This window comes from Heptranchias perlo, chromosome 39 (genome assembly GCF_035084215.1).
Source record: "Heptranchias perlo isolate sHepPer1 chromosome 39, sHepPer1.hap1, whole genome shotgun sequence".
NCBI classification, from domain to species: domain Eukaryota; kingdom Metazoa; phylum Chordata; class Chondrichthyes; order Hexanchiformes; family Hexanchidae; genus Heptranchias; species Heptranchias perlo.
This window is the reverse complement of record NC_090363.1, coordinates 11,840,326-11,859,678: the sequence shown is the minus strand read 5'-3', so window position 1 is coordinate 11,859,678 and position 19,353 is coordinate 11,840,326. Positions and strand designations below refer to the sequence as shown.

Sequence of the window (19,353 nt, the reverse complement as noted above, 5' to 3'; positions counted from 1 at the left end):
ACTGCTTGTCTTTTCATGATTTTAAAAGCCTCCTTTGTGTCTGCCCTCGGGCCTCTTTTCTCCGGAGGAAATAACCTCGATCGCTTGAATAAGAGCAGAGTGGGCAAGACGACAGCGAGGAACAGAAAAGAACTCCAGGACTCCCCGTTCCCCCCCCCCAAAAAATACCGTGCCGGCCTGAAATTCCTGGAGGCCCGGGTTACGATGGGACACGGAGGGACTGCTGGGAGCCAGCGTGACCCTGTGTTGACCTCATCCCGGGTTATTAACATAAAGGGACAAGAGCCCACACCGTTTACAGCGCTGTGTAAATGTCCACTTGATGGGATCGAGCAAAATCGGAACGCCACACTGCTTCGCCATCGGGGGAGGGGGGGTTAGGCCGCTGTGGCTGAAGATTGTTTTTATCTCAAATCCTCCAAATGCTCCGTTTCCACTTCCTTCTAGGGGTCAACATCCCAACACCCCTGCCTCTTTCCAAGGTACCATCCCTCTGTGCTTACAAACTGCTGCCCCATTTCCAATCTCCAAGGTTCCTGGACATATCGTCACCTCCCAAATCCATGCCCGTCTCACCCGCAGCTCTCTCCAATCAGGTTCCTGCCCCTCCCACAGCATCGAAACGGCCAGAAGCAAAGTCACAAGGGACGTCCTCTATTCCTGTGACCACGATGCATTCTCCCTCCTCGTCCTTCTCTCTGACACGATCGAACGCACCATCCCCTTCCAACAACTATCCTCCGTTGTCCCGTTCGATGGGACTGCTCTCAGTTAAAACTGGTTGAGTAGATTGGGACTCTACTCATTGGAGTTCAGAAGAATGAGAGGCGATCTTATTGAAACATATAAGATTGTGAAGGGGCTTGATCGGGTGGATGCGGTAAGGATGTTCCCAAGGATGGGTGAAACTAGAACTAGGGGGCATAATCTTAGAATAAGGGGCTGCTCTTTCAAAACTGAGATGAGGAGAAACTTCTTCACTCAGAAGGTAGTAGGTCTGTGGAATTTGCTGCCCCAGGAAGCTACATCATTGAATAAATTTAAAACAGAAATAGACAGTTTCCTAGAAGTAAAGGGAATTAGGGGTTACGGGGAGCGGGCAGGAAATTGGACATGAATTTAGATTTGAGGTTAGGATCAGATCAGCCATGATCTTATTGAATGGCGGAGCAGGCTCGAGGGGCCGATTGGCCTACTCCTGCTCCTATTTCTTATGTTCTTATGTTCTTATGTAAAACGGATCCAAGTGTAGTCAGTGTCTCTAACCATAGCTCCTCTTTCCCGCTCCCAAACCGTCACCTCACAATTGCTGCGAGGGCCAATTCTGCGCCCCCCTCCTCTTTCTCATCTTCCCCCTGCCCCTTGGTGGTATGACCCGCAGACCTGGGGTCAGCTTCCGCATGTAACACCTCTCCACCACCTCTCTTGATCCCTCCGCTGCCTTTTATACGGTCGGACAGCTTGTCCGACATCCTGTCTTGTTGAACATTGGGAAGAAGAAAGCCATTGTCTTCGATCCCCGCCGCAAACTCAGCACCCTCATCCCCTGACTCTGTCCCCCTCCCCGACCACAGTCTCAGGCTAAATCAGAGTGTCTGCAACCGAAGCATCTCAGCCAACTCCAAGCTGAGTTTTGATGATGTTACGACAGAATTACATCGGAGTCACGGCACAGAAACAGGCCATTCGGCCCAACTGGTCTATGCTGGTGTTTATGCTCCACACGATCCTCCTCTCACTCAACTTCATCTTCCCCTATCAGCCTACCCTTCTATTCCTTTCTACCTCATGTACTTATCTAGCTGCCCCTAGGGGTACCCATCTCCTTCCCATTGGAATATCCGAGTTTGAAGAAAAGGGCCCCCAAATTCCGAGGCCCCCCCCCCAATCGATTTATGCCCTGGTACTCAAGCCCAGGCATATTGGGGCCTTTCGGTATTAAAAAATTACGATTTCACCTGGCTAAAATATGAAGGACGAGTACTGAAGTCCAAAAATATTGGCAACTCAATGGACCACTAAGTCTTACTGTAATCGGTGTAACTCGCTTTTTAGTCACCTCAATGCTGGAAGGAGGCCCTAACTCACTGGTGTTTGATCACAACACATGAGTTTCAGGAGATGACCACACCTGATTCCAAAACCGGCCAGACCAGCCATCAATAATGTTAAGTGTGACAAGACCCGATGAAATGCATAATGATACATAACATCTCGACCTACCAGCGGGGAATCCACGTCCGGGTCTCTGGCTCTGTAGCTGCTGAGTATGACGTTGGCTTCTCCTGAAAGTTCCAGCCTTACTCCGTCCAGGATATGGCGAACAGTCCGAGGGAGCATCACAGTTTCTCCCTCCTGGAAGCATCTGTGACAGGAACGCTGGCGGGGAATTTGGGGCCTCTAGCTCAGCTCAGACTGCCCCTGAGGACGCAGATCGTCGAGGGGGGGGGGGGGGGGGGGAAGAGGGCGGGGAATGGGAGGCAAGCTTCTCTGGTACAGAAGGGTTACACGGCGCCTGATGGGGCAAGATGTGCTTCACTGTGGAGAGAACGGGAAGCTTCCTCGTTGACTTTGACCAAGGTCCCCGCCGCACCCGGGAATCGTGAAGTCCTCTGGAGATGTTTGATTGGAAGGTCGGGTCCTGTCCAACCACCTTCCCAATCCGAAGCAGACTGCGACGCAGAGGAGGCGGGAGGGGAACCTCCTTCAGGAGAAACCAAAAACGCTCAATGAAACGGAGAAGTCAATCCTTGGGAATTGGAGAATTCTGGATCATCTCGCCACACTTTATCAAGTTATTCCTCCAGTAAATAGCCAATGATCAAGGAGACCTTGAGCCTTTTTTTTTCAGGTTTGGTGAGGGGGGAAAAGAGATTTATAGATGTGTTCCAACCAAGAACTGGGTACAATGCAATCACGTGGGTGTGCAGATCAAACGAGAAAAGCCTGCTGGCCACTCAACCCTGGTCAGTCCCCATGGTAACAACGGGCCCTCCTTACCAACGCAGATGTCCAAAGCAAGCAGTTCAGGGGCTGTAATTTCAGCAGGTGGCAGTGCCCATTATCCGCAGTCGGCTTTAAGCAGCTTCCGTTCAAAATTAAACAAATTCACTTCCAATGTCCTGGAGCCAAACTGAACTCCACTTTTGTGCGGTCATGTGTGATAAAGAGAAAGAGAAAGCAGTTAACTAGCCCAGTGCAATTGCAAAAAGGACAAGAAATCATCCTCCATCCCCCCCCCCCCAAAAAAAAAATACACCGGGACCCCTTTCCCCAGCTCCTGCAATCTGCCAACCTCCACCAGACAAGGCAGATAATAACCCATGAGAATAGGGGACATACCCCAGGCAGCTGGAGTTCAGCAAGCGTTTGCCAATCAAAAAAAACAAACAGAAAGCTGTTTCCCTTTCAAAGATTAAAGCAGCAAAAAAAAAACACACACACACAAGGAGGAAATCGCATTTTTGCAATAAGGAAATGGGGGTAGATTCTCCACAGTGGGTGCTGCAAATTGCAAGGTAATTTGGCATGTACAGTGACTGCAGTGAGTTTCACATCTAACACAGACAGCCAAGCCAGACGAAGAAATCCCAGCTGGCAGCACACACACACACACACACACACACTGTTCCCCCACCTCCTTATTTGCATGTTACAGATTCTAGATACTTACTCAGTGCAGGGGGCAGCCAGTGTCTTCTGCCAAGCATCAAGCCCATTAAATCCCAGTTATACAAGCTTGCATGGAAAGATCCCTCGCTTCCAGACAGACGTGGGGGGGGGAACTGCCTCTGCGGAGCTAGAGGGACACGTTCAGCTGCTCCAACCCCCAGTGCTGTCAAAGTGTGAGTGAACGAAAAGGCAATTGGAACTGGGTTCCCGAGGGGAGGGGGAAAATATAGCAACTCCCCTTTCCTGCTGACTTTGTGACTGCTTGCTCGAATCTCAATGGAGCTCGCAGAAGAAATAAGCATCCAGGTGCAGCTAAAGTTGGCAGTGAGGGGGTGGAATTGGAAATGCTGCCCCAGTTTCACAGCTGCCTCTCAGTCCCTCGTTTGCAGGTCACATCAATGCAGATACTGTGTTCCCTGGGCACATCAGTCCTCACACACACTGTCAGAGCAAACACCCATCTCAGCTGGTGCCTGGTCCCCTCTGTTGGCTTTGCAGAGCTCTCCTCTTCCTCCTTCTCCTTCTCCTCTTCTTCTTCTCCTCCTCCTCCTCCTCCTCTTCTTCTTCTTCTCCCCCCCTCTCCACGCATTTAGAGCGAGACCTCCGCTCCTTCCTCCTTCTGGAACCAATATTAACCGAGGTTGAGTTGGGAGTTGGACAAACCAGGGCCGCTGCTAAACTCCGGACTGGATTCTACTCCGCAACCGGGACTGGACCTGTATAGTGTTTGTGTATATGTGCAAAAATAATAGACTATCGGCTAGCTCAAAACATGTCATGTACTGCAAGACACTTAACTGGACCAGCCATATAAATACTGTGGCTACAAGAGCAGGTTAGAGGCTGGGTATTCTGCAGCGAGTGACTCACCTCCTGACTCCCCAAAGCCTTTCCAAGGCACAAGTCAGGAGTGTGATGGAATACTCTCCACTTGCCTGGATGAGTGCAGCTCCAACAACACTCAAGGAGCTCGACACCATCCAGGACAAAGCAGCCCGCTTGATTGGCACCCCATCCACCACCCTAAACATTCACTCCCTTCACCATCGGCGCACTGTGGCTGCAGTGTGTACCATCCACAGGATGCACTGCAGCAACTCGCCAAGGCTTCTTCGACAGCACCTCCCAAACCCGCAACCTCTACCACCTAGAAGGACAAAGGCAGCAGGCACATGGGAACAACACCACCTGCACGTTCCCCTCCAAGTCACACACCATCCCGACTTGGAAATATATCGGCGTTCCTTCATCGTCGCTGGGTCAAAATCCTGGAACTCCCTTCCTAACAGCACTGTGGGAGAACCTTCACCACACGGACTGCAGCGGTTCAAGAAGGCGGCTCACCACCACCTTCTCAAGGGCAATTAGGGATGGGCAATAAATGCCGGCCTTGCCAGCGACGCCCACATCCCATGAACGAATAAAAAAAAAGAACAGAATGGATTGTTTTAGACGTGTGTTACCAGAAGTGAGACATGAGCTTGCACTGCTACAATGACCACATGCTACTCTTCATAAAAATACACAGAGTTCCTTTTGTCTTACTTTTAATGCCTCCCAGGTGCGAATAACTGTCTGTTGCCACATTACTTATGAAACACACAGCGGGTAGACGGGTAGCTGAATAGCTGTGTCCCATATGTCAGAGGAACCAACTACAAAGAAGGCAGCCTTGGAAATCCCTGAACGTTTTGGTGGATCTGGGTGCTGTTGCAGTGGATAGGGTGCAGGCACCCACCCATTTTACCTAAATGTGCCTTTTTGTTTTATTTGTTCACGGGATGTGGGCGTCGCTGGCAAGGCCAGCATTTATTGCCCATCCCTAATTGCCCTTGAGAAGGTGGTGGTGAGCCGCCTTCTTGAACCGCTGCAGTCCGTCTGGTGACGGTTCTCCCACAGTGCTGTTAGGAAGGGAGTTCCAGGATTTTGACCCAGCGATGATGAAGGAACGGCGATATATTTCCAAGTCGGGATGGTGTGTGACTTGGAGGGGAACGTGCAGGTGGTGTTGTTCCCATGTGCCTGCTGCTCTTGTCCTTCTAGGTGGTAGAGGTCGCGGGTTTGGGAGGTGCTGTCGAAGACGCCTTGGCGAGTTGCTGCAGTGCACCCTGTGGATGGTACACACTGCAGCCACTGTGCGCCGGTGGTGAAGGGAGTGAATGTTTAGGGTGGTGGATGGGGTGCCTGACTCCAGGAACTCAGGTGGGGGAGGTAACAGATGCAAGTGTGGCCAGCAGAGGGAAGTTCTCGTCTCCCATGGTTACGGTGGTGGGGCGGGACTTATGAGTTTTCAGGCCCACTGTTTCCAAAGAGTGGTGCACAAATGTCCTTAAAGAGGGACCTTTAATGTGGCTTTGACAGTCCCCACTTTCACTCCATCTCAGCGAGCGCCAGGACAACTAACTACAAGCTATAGGCCCGGATTGTCCTCTGTCGCCATCTGAGCGTAAGAGCTTTGAGTGCCAGAATCATAGCATCATAGTTTGGTACAGCACAGGAGGAGGCCATTCGGCCCATCATGCCTGAGCCGGCTCTTTGAAAGAGCTACACAATTAGTCCCACTCCCCTTGCTCTTACCCCGTAGCCCTGTATATTTTTTCCCTTCAAGTATTTATCCAATTCCCTTTTGTAAGTTGCTACTGAATCTGCTTCCACCACCCTTTCAGGCAGTGCATTCCACATAATACAACTCACTGCATAAAAAATGTTTCCTCATGTCGCCTCTGGCTCTTTTGCCGATCACCTTAAATCTGTGTCCTCTGGTTACTGACCCTCCTGCCACTGGAAACAGCTTCTCCTTATTTACTCTCTCAAAACCATTCATGGTTTTGAACGCCTCTCTCAAATCTCCTCTTAACCTTCTCTGTTTTAAGGAGAACAACCCCAGCTTCTCCAGTCTCTCCACATAACTGAAGTCCTTCATCCCTGGAACCATTCTAGTAAATCTCCTCTGCACCCTTCTTAAGGCCTTGACATCCTTCCTAAAGTGTGGTGTTCAGAATTGGCCACAATACTCCAGCTGAGGTCTAACCAGTGTTGTATAAAGGTTCAGCATAACGTCCTTGCTTTTGTATTCTGCGCCTCTATTAATAAAGCCCAGGATCCCATGTGCTTTTTTAACAGCCTTCTCAACTTGTAATGCCACCTTCAAAGATTTGTGATCACACACCCCCAGGTCTCTCTGTTCCTGCACTCCCTTTAAAATTATACCATTTAGTTTATATTGCCTCTCCTCATTCTTCTTACCAAAATGTATCACTTCACACTTCTCTGTGTTAAATTTCATCTGCTATGTGTCTGCTCATTTCACCAGTCTATCTATGTCCTCCCGAAGTCTGTTACTATCCTCCACATTGTTTACTACATTTCCGAGTTTCGTGTCATCTGCAAACTTTGAAATTATACCCTCTATACCCAAGTCCAGGTCATTAATATATATCAAAAATAGCAGTGGTCCTAATACTGACCCCTGGGGAACACCACTATATACTTCCCTCCAGTCCGAGAAACTACCGTTCATCGCTACTCTCTGCTTTCTGTCCCTTAGCCAATTTTGTATCCACGCTGCCAATGTCCCTTTACTCCCATGAGCTTGAATTTTGCTAACAAGTCTATTACGTGGTACTTTATCAAATGCCTTTTGAAAGTCCATATGCACAACATCCACCGCACAACCCTCATCAACCCCTTCCGTTACTTCATCAAAGAACTCAATCAAGTTAGTCAAACATGATTTTCCTTTAACACATCTGTGCTAACTTGCCTTTATTAACCTATACTTTTCCAAGTGCCAATTAATTTTGTCCTGGATTATTGTCTCTAAAAGTTTCCCCACCACCGATGTTAGGCTGATTGGCCTGTAATTGTCGGGTTTATCCCTCTCCCCTTTTTTGAACAGGGGTGTAACATTTGCAATCCTCCAGTCCTCTGGCACCGACCCCACATCTAAGGAGGATTGGAAGATTGTGGCCAGAGCCTTCGCAGTTCCCACCCTTACTTCCCTCAATAACCTACGATGCATCCCATCTGGACCATGTGACTTTTCTACTTTGAGTACTGCCAATCTTTTAAGCACCTCCTCTTTATCTATTTTTATCCTATCAAGTATCACTACTAACTCCTCCTTCACGGCTACAATGGCGGCATCCTCTTCTCTAGTGAAGACCAATGCGAAGTATTCATTTCGTGCCTCAGCCATGCCCACTGCCTCCACAAGAAGATCTCCTTTTTTGTCCCTAATCAATCCCACCCTTCCTTTGACTACCATTTTACTATTAACACATTTATAAAAGACTTTTGGGTTCCCTTTTATGTTAGCCGTAATCTATTCTCATACTCTCTCTTTGCCCCTCTCATTTCCTTTTTTAGATCTCCTCTGTACTTTCTGTATTCAGCTTGGTTCTCTACTGTATCATGAACCTTACATTTATCATAAGCGTCCTGTTTCTGTTTCATTTTAATCTCTCTATCTTTAGTCATCCAGGGAGCTCTAGCTTTGGATGCTTTTCCTTTCCCCCTCGTGGGAGTGTGTCTAATCTGTACCCGAACCATCTCCTCCTTGAAGGCCTCCCACTATTCAATTATTGTTTTGCCTGCCAGATTTTGATTCCAATCCACCTGGGCAAGATCCCTTTTCAACTCACTGAAATTAGCCCTCCTCCAGTTAAGTATTTTCGCATTTGATTGTTCCTTGTCCTTTTCCATAATTATTCTAAACCAAATAATATTATGATCACTGTTCCCCAAATGCTCCCCCCACTAAAACATGCTCCACTTGCCCCATTTCATTTCCCAGAACTAGATCCAGCACTGCTTCCGTCCTCGTTGGGCTGGAAACAAACTGTTCAAGAAGTTCTCTTGTACATATTTCAGGAATTCCTCCCCCTCTTTGCCCTTTACACTGTTACTGTCCCAGTCTATATTGGGATAATTGAAGTCCTCCATTATCACAACTCTATAGTTCTTCCATTGTTCTGTAATTTGCCTGAAAATTTGCTCCTCTATATCCTTCCCACTATTTAGTGGCCTATAGAATGCACCCAGTAATGTAATGTCACCTCTATTGCTTCTTAACTCTAACTAAATCGATCCTGTCTTTGACCCCTCAACAACATCATCCCTTTCCAATTCTATAATAGTTTTTTTGATCAATACTATCACCCCCCGATTCCTTTCTTTCCTTCCCTATCTTTCTGAAAACCTTCAATCGTTCCCTTCTTTGAGCCAGCTCTCTGTTATTGCCACTACATCATAGTCCCATGTGAAGGCCTTAGAGAGGGTGCAGAAAAAATTTACTAGAATGGTATCAGGGATGAGGGACTTCAGTTACATGGATAGACTGGAGAAGATGGGATTGTTCTCCTTAAAGCAGAGAAGGTTGAGAGGAGATTTGATAGAGGTGTTCAAAATCATGAAAGGTTTGGATAAAGTAAATAAAGAGAAACTGCTCCCATTGGCCGAAGGATTGTGAACCAGAGGACACAGATTTAAGGTGATTGGCAAAAGAACCAAAGGCGACATGAGGAAAAACTTTTTTACTCAGCGAGTGGTTATAACCTGGAATCCACTGCCTGAAAAGGTGGTGGAAACAGATTCAATGGAGGCTTTCAAAAAGGAATTGGATAAATACTTGAAGGGAAAAAGATTTGCAGGGCTACGGGGAAAGAGTGGGGGAGTGGGCCTAACTGGATTGCTCTTATAAAGAGGCAGCACAGGCTCGGTGGGCTGAATGGCCTCCTTCTGTGCTGTAACGATTCTATGATTCTATGACTTGCTCCCTGCCTGACCCCACCTATTTCTGAACTATTCTTTACTCAAGTTCTACTTGTCCCTCCCAGTCCTCTGTGCACCTTTGTTTCTCCTCTCCAATGTTTCATCCTGGTGCCCACCCCCCTGCTTAATTAGTTTAAACCCACCCCCGGAGCATTAGTCAACCTCCCCGCGAGGACATTGGTCCCAGCTCTGTTGAGGTGCAACCTGTCCATTTTGAACCGATCCCTCTTGCCCCAGAACTAGTCCCAGCGCCCCAGGAGCCTGAAGTCCTCCGTCCTGCACCAACCCACCAGCAACACCATAACCTATCTCATTTTGTTTAAATCATTCATGGGATGCGGGCGTCGCTGGCAAGGCCAGCGTTTATTGCCCATCCCTAATTGCCCTTCAGAAAGTGGTGTTGAGCCACCTTCTAGAACCGCTGCATGTCCGGAGAACTGAACATAGAATCATATGGCACAGAAGGAGGCCGTTCAGCCCATCGCGCCTGTGCTGGCTCTTTAAAAGAGCTATCCAATTAGTCCCACTCCACCCTGCTCTTACCCCAGAACTTTCCTTTTCAAGTATTTATCCAATTCCCTTTTGAAAGTTACTATTGAATCTGCTTCCATCGCCCTTTCAGGCAGCGCATTCCAGATCATAACAACTGGTTGCGTAAAAAAAATCTCCTCATCTTCCCCCTGGTTCTTTTGCCAATTATCTTAAAACTGTGTCCTCTGGTTACTGACCCTCCTGCCAGTGGAATCAGATTCTCCCTTTCTTCTCTCTCAAAGCCCTTCAGAATTTTGAACACCTCTATTAAATCTCCCCATAACCTTCTCTGCTCTAAGGGGGAACAATCCCAGTTTCTCCCATTTCTCCACATGACTGCAGTCCCACATCCCTGGTACCATTCTAGTAAATCTCCTCTGCACCCTCTCGAAGGCCTTGACATCCTTCTTAAAGTGTGGTGCCCAGAATTGGACACAATACTCCAGTTGGGGGCCTAACCAGTGATTTATAAAGGTTTAGCATAACTTCCTTGCTTTTGTACTCTATGGGGGTGATTTTAAACCCCAAAAACGGGTGGGTTGGGGGCGGGCGGGAGTTGAAAATTGTTGTTTTTTGGGGCGCGGCCGCAACCCGGCTTTATTTCCGGGTTTAACGTCGGCACGTAAAAGAGGTTTCCTGCTGGGAAATGCAAAGTCCGAAAATTTTGCGGTTGCAACCCAAAAAAACAACTATTTTCAACTCCCGCCCGCCCCCAAACCACCCGTTCTTGGGGGTTAAAATCACCCCCAATGCCTCTGTTTATAAAGCCAAGGATCCCATATGCTTTTTTAAAATTTCTTATCAACTTGTCCTGCCACCATCATAGATTTGTGTACATCCAGCAAACCCCCCCCACTCCACCCCAGGTCTCTCTGTTCCTGCACCCCCTTTAAAATTGTACCATTCAGTTTATATTGCCTCTTGTCATTCTTCCTACCAAAATTTATCACTTCACATTTCTCTGTGTTAAATTTTGTCTGGTACACGTCTGCCCGTTTCACCAGTCTGTCTACGTCCTCCTGAAGTCTCCTACAATCCTCCCCGCTGTGCGCTACCCACAGTAAATTCAGGCACAAGCTGGCTATGATTTTCTGTCCATTAAAACGAATGGATGGAAAATCATGGGCAGTGCTGGCCTGAGTTTCAGTTGGGTAAAACCTGGACACGGAAGGGGAAAATCTGTGCCTCAGAATCCTGTGCAGTTCGCAGATTATTTTGTTCCGGGGATCTGGGGGTCGCTGGCAAGGCTGGCGTTTATTGTCCACCCATAGTTGCCCTGAGAAGGTGCTGGTGGGCCTTGTCTTTGAACTGCTGCAATCCTTGTGGTGATGGAGCTCCCCCAATGGTTTTGGACAAAATTAACGCTGCTTTAGAAGTGCCATAATGATGCCTTAAGTGGTGCAAGATTAAAGAAAGATTTTGCCACTAACTTATTCTGCACCAGTGAGAAGAAACCACCTGGGCAAAATGGGAATGGAGTAATCCCAAATTATTGTTGTACAAGTTCTTTCCTCATTCATTCCGGGTTTTGGGCGTCGCTGGCAAGGCCAATATTTATTGCCCATCCCCATTTGCCCCTTGAGAAGATGGTCGTGAGCCGTTTTCTTCAACCGCTGCAGCCCGTGTGGTAAACATGCTCCCACAGTGCTGTTAGGGGTAATCCCACAGTGCTGTTAGGGGTAATCGTACAGTGCTGTTAGGGGTAATCGTACAGTGTTAGGGGAAATCTCACAGTGTTAGGGGTAATCTCACAGTGCTGTTGGGGGTAATCCCACAGTGTTAGGGTTAATCTCACAGTGCTGTTAGGGGAAATCTCACAGTGTTAGGGGTAATCTCACAGTGCTGTTGGGGGTAATCTCACAGTGTTAGGGGTAATCTCACAGTGCTGTTGGGGGTAATCTCACAGTGTTAGGGGTAATCTCACAGTGCTGTTAGGGGAAATCTCACAGTGTTAGGGTTAATCTCACAGTGCTGTTGGGGGTAATCCCACAGTGTTAGGGTTAATCTCACAGTGCTGTTAGGGGAAATCTCACAGTGTTAGGGGTAATCTCACAGTGCTGTTGGGGGTAATCTCACAGTGTTAGGGGTAATCTCACAGTGCTGATGGGGGTAATCTCACAGTGTTAGGGGTAATCTCACAGTGCTGTTAGGGGAAATCTCACAGTGTTAGGGGTAATCTCACAGTGCTGTTGGGGGTAATCTCACAGTGTTAGGGGTAATCTCACAGTGTTAGAGGTAATCTCACAGTGCTGTTAGGGGTAATCTCACAGTGTTAGGGGTAATCTCACAGTGTTAGAGGTAATCCCACAGTTCTGTTGGGGGTAATCTCACAGTGCTGTTAGGGGAAATCTCACAGTGTTAGGGGTAATCTCACAGTGTTAGAGGTAATCTCACAGTGCTGTTAGGGGTAATCTCACAGTGTTAGAGGTAATCTCACAGTGTCAGGGGTAATCCCCCAGTACTGTTAGGGGTAATCTCACAGTGCTGTTAGGGGTAATCTCACAGTGTTAGGGGTAATCTCACAGTGTTAGGGGTAATCTCACAGTGTTAGAGGTAATCTCACAGTGCTGTTAGGGGTAATCTCACAGTGTTAGGGGTAATCCCCCAGTACTGTTAGGGGTAATCGTACAGTGTTAGGGGTAATCCCACAGTACTGTTAGGGGTAATCTCACAGTGTTAGGGGTAATCTCACAGTGTTAGGGGTAATCTCACAGTGTTAGGGGTAATCCCACAGTGCTGTTCGGGGTAATCTCACAGTGCTGTTAGGGGTAATCTCACAGTGTTAGGGGTAATCCCCCAGTACTGTGAGGGGTGATCTCACAGTGTTAGGGGTAATCCCCCAGTACTGTTAGGGGTAATCCCACAGTGTTAGGGGTAATATCACAGTGTTAGGGGTAATCCCACAGTGCTGTTAGGGGTAATCTCACATTGTTAGGGGTAATCTCACAGTGTTAGGGGTAATCCCACAGTGCTGTTAGGGGTAATCTCACAGTGTTGGGGGTAATCTCACAGTGTTAGGGGTAATCTCACAGTGTTGGGGGTAATCTCACAGTGTTAGGGGTAATCTCACAGTGTTAGGGGTAATCCCACAGTGCTGTTAGGGGTAATCTCACAGTGTTAGGGGTAATCTCACAGTGTTGGGGGTAATCTCACAGTGTTAGGGGTAATCCCCCAGTGCTGTTAGGGGTAATCTCACAGTGTTAGGGGTAATCCCCCAGTGCTGTTAGGGGTAATCTCACAGTGTTAGGGGTAATCTCACAGTGTTAGGGGTAATCTCACAGTGCTGTTAGGGGTAATCCCACAGTGCTGTTAGGGGTAATCTCACAGTGTTAGGGGTAATCTCACAGTGTTAGGGGTAATCTCACAGTGCTGTTAGGGGTAATCGTACAGTGTTAGGGGTAATCCCACAGTGTTAGGGGTAATCTCACAGTGTTAGGGGTAATCCCACAGTGCTGTTTGGGGTAATCTCACAGTGCTGTTAGCGGTAATCTCACAGTGTTAGGGGTAATCCCCCAGTACTGTGAGGGGTGATCTCACAGTGTTAGGGGTAATCCCCCAGTACTGTTAGGGGTAATCCCACAGTGTTAGGGGTAATCTCACAGTGTTAGGGGTAATCCCACAGTGCTGTTAGGGGTAATCTCACAGTGTTAGGGGCAATCTCACAGTGTTAGGGGTAATCCCACAGTGCTGTTAGGGGTAATCTCACAGTGTTAGGGGTAATCTCACAGTGTTGGGGGTAATCTCACAGTGTTGGGGGTAATCTCACAGTGTTAGGGGTAATCTCACAGTGTTAGGGGTAATCTCACAGTGTTAGGGGTAATCTCACAGTGTTGGGGGTAATCTCACAGTGTTAGGGGTAATCTCACAGTGTTAGGGGTAATCCCACAGTGCTGTTAGGGGTAATCTCACAGTGTTAGGGGTAATCTCACAGTGTTGGGGGTAATCTCACAGTGTTAGGGGTAATCCCCCAGTGCTGTTAGGGGTAATCTCACAGTGTTAGGGGTAATCCCCCAGTGCTGTTAGGGGTAATCTCACAGTGTTATGGGTAATCTCACAGTGTTAGGGGTAATCTCACAGTGCTGTTAGGGGTAATCCCACAGTGCTGTTAGGGGTAATCTCACAGTGTTAGGGGTAATCTCACAGTGTTAGGGGTAATCTCACAGTGCTGTTAGGGGTAATCTCACAGTGTTGGGGGTAATCTCACAGTGTTAGGCGTAATCTCACAGTGCTGTAAGGGGTAATCTCACAGTGCTGTTAGGGGTAATCCCACAGTGTTAGGGGTAATCGCACAGTGTTAGGGGTAATCTCACAGTGCTGTTAGGGGTAATCTCACAGTGTTAGGGGTAATCTCACAGTGCTGTTAGGGGTAATCCCACAGTGCTGTTAGGGGTAATCTCACAGTGTTAGGGGTAATCTCACAGTGTTAGGGGTAATCTCACAGTGCTGTTAGGGGTAATCTCACAGTGTTGGGGGTAATCTCACAGTGTTAGGGGTAATCCCACAGTGCTGTTAGGGATAATCTCACAGTGTTAGGGGTAATCTCACAGTGTTAGGGGTAATCCCACAGTGTTCGGGGTAATCCCACAGTGTTCAGGGTAATCTCACAGTGCTGTTAGGGGTAATCCCACAGTGTTCGGGGTAATCTCACAGTGTTAGGGGTAATCCCACAGTGTTCGGGGTAATCTCACAGTGTTAGGGGTAATCTCACAGTGCTGTTAGGGGTAATCCCACAGTGTTGGGGGTAATCTCACAGTGTTAGGGGTAATCTCACAGTGCTGTTAGGGGTAATCTCACAGTGTTAGGGGTAATCCCACAGTGTTAGGGGTAATCTCACAGTGTTAGGGGTAATCTCACAGTGTTAGGGGTAATCCCCCAGTGCTGTTCGGGCTAATCTCACAGTGTTAGGGGTAATCTCACAGTGCTGTTAGGGGTAATCTCACAGTGTTAGGGGTAATCCCCCAGTACTGTTAGGGGTAATCCCACAGTGTTAGGGGTAATCTCACAGTGTTAGGGGTAATCCCCCAGTGCTGTTAGGGGTAATCTCACAGTGTTAGGGGTAATCTCACAGTGCTGTTAGGGGTAATCCCACAGTGTTAGGGGAAATCTCACAGTGTTAGGGGTAATCTCACAGTGTTAGAGGTAATCCCCCAGTGCTGTTAGGGCTAATCTCACAGTGTTAGGGGTAATCTCACAGTGCTGTTAGGGGTAATCTCACAGTGTTAGGGGTAATCCCCCAGTACTGTTAGGGGTAATCCCACAGTGTTAGGGGTAATCTCACAGTGTTAGGGGTAATCGCCCAGTGCTGTTAGGGGTAATCTCACAGTGTTAGGGGTAATCCCACAGTACTGTTAGGGGTAATCCCACAGTGTTAGGGGAAATCTCACAGTGTTAGGGGTAATCTCACATTGTTAGGGGTAATCTCACAGTGTTAGGGGTAATCTCACAGTGCTGTTAGGGGTAATCTCTCAGTGTTAGGGGTAATCCCACAGTGTTAGGGGTAATCTCACATTGTTACGGGTAATCTCACAGTGCTGTTAGGGGTAATCTCACAGTGTTAGGGGTAATCCCCCAGTACTGTTAGGGTTAATCTCACAGTGCTGTTAGGGGTAATCCCCCAGTGCTGTTAGTGGTAATCCCCCAGTGCTGTTCGGGGTAATCCCACAGTGCTGTTAGGGGTAATCCTACAGTGTTAGGGGTAATCTCACAGTGTTAGGGGTAATCTCACAGTGTTAGGGGTAATCTCACAGTGTTAGGGGTAATCCCACAGTGTTCGGGGTAATCTCACAGTGTTAGGGGTAATCCCACAGTGTTCGGGGTAATCTCTCAGTGTTAGGGGTAATCTCACAGTGCTGTTAGGGGTAATCTCACAGTGTTAGGGGTAATCTCACAGTGTTAGGGGTAATCTCACAGTGTTAGGGGTAATCTCACAGTGCTGTTAGGGGTAATCTCACAGTGTTAGGGGTAATCTCACAGTGTTAGGGGTAATCTCACAGTGTTAAGGGTAATCCCCCAATACTGTTCGGGGTAATCCCACAGTGCTGTTAGGGGTAATCTCACAGTGTTAGGGGTAATCTCACAGTGTTAGGGGTAATCCCACAGTGTTCGCGGTAATCCCACAGTGTTCGGGGTAATCTCACAGTGTTAGGGGTAATCCCACAGTGTTCGGGGTAATCTCACAGTGCTGTTAGGGGTAATCCCACAGTGTTCGGGGTAATCTCACAGTGTTAGGGGTAATCTCACAGTGCTGTTAGGGGTAATCTCACAGTGTTAGGGGTAATCCCACAGTACTGTTAGGGGTAATCCCACAGTGTTAGGGGTAATCTCACAGTGTTAGGGGTAATCTCACAGTGTTAGGGGTAATCTCACAGTGCTGTTAGGGGTAATCTCACAGTGTTAGGGGTAATCCCCCAGTACTGTTAGGGGTAATCCCACAGTGTTAGGGGTAATCTCACAGTGTTAGGGGTAATCCCCCAGTACTGTTAGGGGTAATCCCACAGTGTTAGCGGTAATCTCACAGTGTTAGGGGTAATCCCCCAGTGCTGTTAGGTGTAATCTCACATTGTTAGAGGTAATCTCACAGTGTTAGGGGTAATCTCACAGTGTTAGGGGTAATCCCCCAGTGCTGTTAGGGGTAATCTCACAGTGTTAGGGGTAATCTCACAGTGCTGTTAGGGGTAATCCCACAGTGTTAGGGGAAATCTCACAGTGTTAGGGGTAATCTCACAGTGTTAGGGGTAATCTCACAGTGTTAGGGGTAATCCCACAGTGTTCGGGGTAATCCCACAGTGTTAGGGGTAATCTCTCAGTGTTAGGGGTAATCTCACAGTGCTGTTAGGGGTAATCTCACAGTGTTAGGGGTAATCTCACAGTGCTGTTAGGGGTAATCTCTCAGTGTTAGGGGTAATCTCACAGTGTTAGGGGTAATCTCACAGCGTTAGGGGTAATCTCACAGTGTTAGGGGTAATCTCACAGTGCTGTTAGGGGTAATCTCTCAGTGTTAGGGGTAATCTCACAGTGTTAGGGGTAATCTCACAGTGTTAGGGGTAATCTCACAGTGTTAGGGGTAATCTCACGGTGTTAGGGGTAATCTCACAGTGTTAGGGGTAATCTCACAGTGCTGTTAGGGGTAATCTCACAATGTTAGGGGTAATCTCACAGTGTTAGGGGTAATCCCACAGTGTTAGGGGTAATCTCACAGTGCTGTTAGGGGTAATCTCACAGTGTTCGGGGTAATCTCACAGTGTTAGGGGTAATCCCCCAGTACTGTTAGGGTTAATCTCACAGTGCTGTTAGGGGTAATCCCCCAGTGCTGTTAGTGGTAATCCCCCAGTGCTGTTCGGGGTAATCCCACAGTGCTGTTAGGGGTAATCCTACAGTGTTAGGGGTAATCCCACAGTGTTCGGGGTAATCCCACAGTGTTCGGGGTAATCTCACAGTGTTAGGGGTAATCCCACAGTGTTCGGGGTAATCTCTCATTGTTAGGGGTAATCTCACAGTGCTGTTAGGGGTAATCTCACAGTGTTAGGGGTAATCTCACAGTGTTAGGGGTAATCTCACAGTGTTAGGGGTAATCTCACAGTGCTGTTAGTGGTAATCTCACAGTGTTAGGGGTAATCCCACAGTGTTAGGGGTAATCTCACAGTGCTGTTAGGGGTAATCCCACAGTGTTAGGGGTAATCTCACAGTGTTAGGGGTAATCTCACAGTGTTAGGGGTAATCTCACAGTGCTGTTAGGGGTAATCCCACAGTGTTAGGGGTAATCTCACAGTGTTAGGGGTAATCTCACAGTGCTGTTAGGGGTAATCCCACAGTGTTAGGGGTAATCTCACAGTGTTAGGGGTAATCTCACAGTGCTGTTAGGGGTAATCCCACAGTGTTAGGGGTAATCTCACAGTGCTGTTCGGGGTAATCCCACAGTGCTCTCAGGTAGGGAATTCCAGGATTTTGACCCTGCGACGATGAAGGAACGGACGATATATGTCCAAGTCGGGACGGTGTGTGAATTTGTGTGGAGCTTGGAGGTGATGGCATTCCCTTGCACCCATTGCCCTTCTTGATAGTGGAGGTGGTGGGTTTGGGAGGTGTTGTTAAAGAAGCCCTGGTGAGTTGCTGCAGTGCAAGCTTTAGACAGTACACACTGCAGCCATGGTGCGCTGCTGGTGGGAGGGGGTGGATGTTTTGAGAGGGCGGCTGGATTGTGGTGGGAGGACCGGTTGGCATTATCCTGAGAGGCAGCAGCCCAATCCATATCTGCTGCAGACATGCCTCCTCATGTTCATTGATCTGCAAGGTGTTGGATTTTGAGAGGCAGAAGACCAGCACTCTATTCCCTGCTTCTTATCCTTTACTTAATTGACAGATTCGAGAAACTATGACACGGTGATATATCTGACAGATGTTTATTAGTTAATGACAGCACACTGAGTAGTGTTTGTAGGTAATACATCTATATACTCACCAGTAGGGGAACCATAATGGAGGTGCGATCTTACAGCTTAACAGGCAGTTTGCAGTTTTGAATCTTCAATTTACTCTAAGGATCACTGATATATACATCTGCATGGACAATAGCTAAGCAACATCAAGTGACTTACTTTGAATCTATTAAGTCTTAGACTGCTGTCAAATGATCATCATGTGTCATATGCTACTGCGATGTTTCTCCCTCTCTCTCTCTGTTTTGTGTTCTGGCCGTTTGTATATTCGGTGGTCCTGTAGGTAACACCTCTCTGTCTGAACACTTTGATTGCCTTGACAACGGGCAGTTGGAATGATTATCTGTAATCACCAGGTATTGTTCTCTGAATATAAATGCGAAACGTTCAAGGATTTCCTGACATTCACCTGACGAAGGAGGAAGCCTCCGAAAGCTTGTGATTTTCAAATAAAATTGTTGGACTATAACTTGGTGTTGTAAGATTGTTTACATATGCTACTGCAGCAGCAGATGGCAATGTTGTACCACATCTACTTCATTCTGGCTGGAATGTAAATAGCCTCATCTCTTTTGAATCAAAGATGAGATAACACTGCATGATTGTCACGGTTCACTCATTTTACAGGATATCAACAATTTATACCCAGACATGCTGTCTCCAAACTAGGCCACAATACAAACATATGGAAATGACGGGCAGGATTAGACCATCTGGTCCATCAAGACTGCCCCACACTCATGATGGACGGGGCATCCTGACAAGATACTTCCTGCCCCCCCATAACAGTCTAGGAGAGGCAAAAAAAACAGGGGCAATAAGGGGGCCGAAGATTGCCCTCCTCTACAGTTTTAGCGTGTACACAAATCTTAGTAACATCTGCAAACTTGCTGACCATACCCCCAACACCACAGTACAGGTCATTAATGAAAACAGTGAACGG

General features: G+C 47.8%; 1 protein-coding gene across 1 annotated transcript in view; it reads right to left on the bottom strand.

Moving 5' to 3' along the window:
* The window catches only part of LOC137305246 (ral guanine nucleotide dissociation stimulator-like), a 137,628-nt gene extending 133,398 nt beyond the window's left edge, over positions 1–4,230 (bottom strand). Inside the window, exons 1-2 of the mRNA XM_067974091.1 lie at positions 3,674–4,230; positions 2,224–3,143 (exon numbers count right to left, since the gene is read on the bottom strand). Of these exons, the coding sequence (XP_067830192.1) occupies positions 2,224–2,340 (117 nt within the window). The 5' untranslated portion in view covers positions 2,341–3,143; positions 3,674–4,230. The remainder of the gene's footprint in view (positions 1–2,223; positions 3,144–3,673) is intronic.
* Between the last annotated feature and the right edge of the window lie 15,123 nt (positions 4,231–19,353).